We start from the raw sequence: 1,032 nt of genomic DNA, 5'->3' as shown, positions 1-1,032 counted from the left end.
CGCCGCCCCCGCCTCTCCCCATGCAGCCCCCCAGGCCTTCCTGCTCTTCTCTGTGCCTTTTGCACATACAGTGAGCATGGGCTTTCTTTTCATTTACAAGAGATCCTGCGAGAGGCGCTCGGGCGAGCACATGGGTGCCACGCCAGACGGTGGCCAGGCGAGGCGCAGGCCCGCCCCAGCTCCCGGCTCCTGTCAGCACAGTGGACACTGAGGAGGAGACCCGGCCGCGCATTCCTCGCCTGCTCCATGCAAACTTCCCCAACAGTCAGAGGGTCTCGGTGGTTTAACTAAAGATCCGCTCATGGAACGTTCTATTTTCTCTGTCACACCCAACAGTCACAGCTCAGCGACCTGAGAACCTAGTGTTGAAAGAAAGGTCACACTTAGCTTTCTTGTTAGTGACCCTACTTCAGAAACACTGTATGCAAATGAATGCAGATGAGCGGCCCCGCCCCCTGTGGGGACTTTGGGTGGAAAGAGGCCGAGTTTGTGACAAGGGGCTCGTCTACAGGACCAACTGAGAAACACCAGGCCGAGCGGGACTCCTGGCATCCACGCCGTCACAGACGAATGTGGAATCCTGGAGAAACACAGGACACGGGACTGACTACAGAGACTCACCAACCATGGACGGCGCCTCTTTCCGCTGCCCCTTGTCGTCCACGGTCCCTTCGAAGGCCACAGTGACGTCGTAGACGGCATCTAAGTAGTTCTTCATGGAATCGAAGGCGATGTGTGTGGCCTTCACGCGCGGCGTCAGCACGTGCTTCAACACGGGCAGGCCTGGGAAAGAGCAGACTCGGTGTGGCTGCGGCTCAGGCACCCCCTCGCGCAGACCTGCCCGGCCGTCAAAGGTCGAGAGACAGACGAGGCCACGCAGGCCACGCCCTCACATGTGCTGGACTTGAGGATGGGCACGTGCCCGCACGTGACGATGTTTAAGTCATAGCAGCACCTGTGCAAACGAGACCCATGGCCTTGGGGGCTCAGGGCCCGAGGGGGGTCCTCCACCTGGTGACCTCCTCACTGGGC

At 60.0% G+C, this 1,032-nt stretch overlaps 1 protein-coding gene across 1 annotated transcript in view; it reads right to left on the bottom strand.

Annotated features, from left to right (window-relative positions):
* Nucleotides 1-1,032, bottom strand: part of AGPAT5 (1-acylglycerol-3-phosphate O-acyltransferase 5) — a 42,658-nt gene that overhangs the window by 25,443 nt on the left and 16,183 nt on the right. The window contains exon 5 of the mRNA XM_014533028.1: nt 622-783. Within this exon, the coding sequence (XP_014388514.1) occupies nt 622-783 (162 nt within the window). The remainder of the gene's footprint in view (nt 1-621; nt 784-1,032) is intronic.

This window comes from Myotis brandtii, unplaced genomic scaffold (genome assembly GCF_000412655.1).
Source record: "Myotis brandtii unplaced genomic scaffold, ASM41265v1 scaffold930, whole genome shotgun sequence".
Classification (NCBI taxonomy): domain Eukaryota; kingdom Metazoa; phylum Chordata; class Mammalia; order Chiroptera; family Vespertilionidae; genus Myotis; species Myotis brandtii.
The sequence above is the reverse complement of the archived record's forward strand: the minus strand, read 5'-3'. Positions and strand labels throughout refer to the sequence as shown.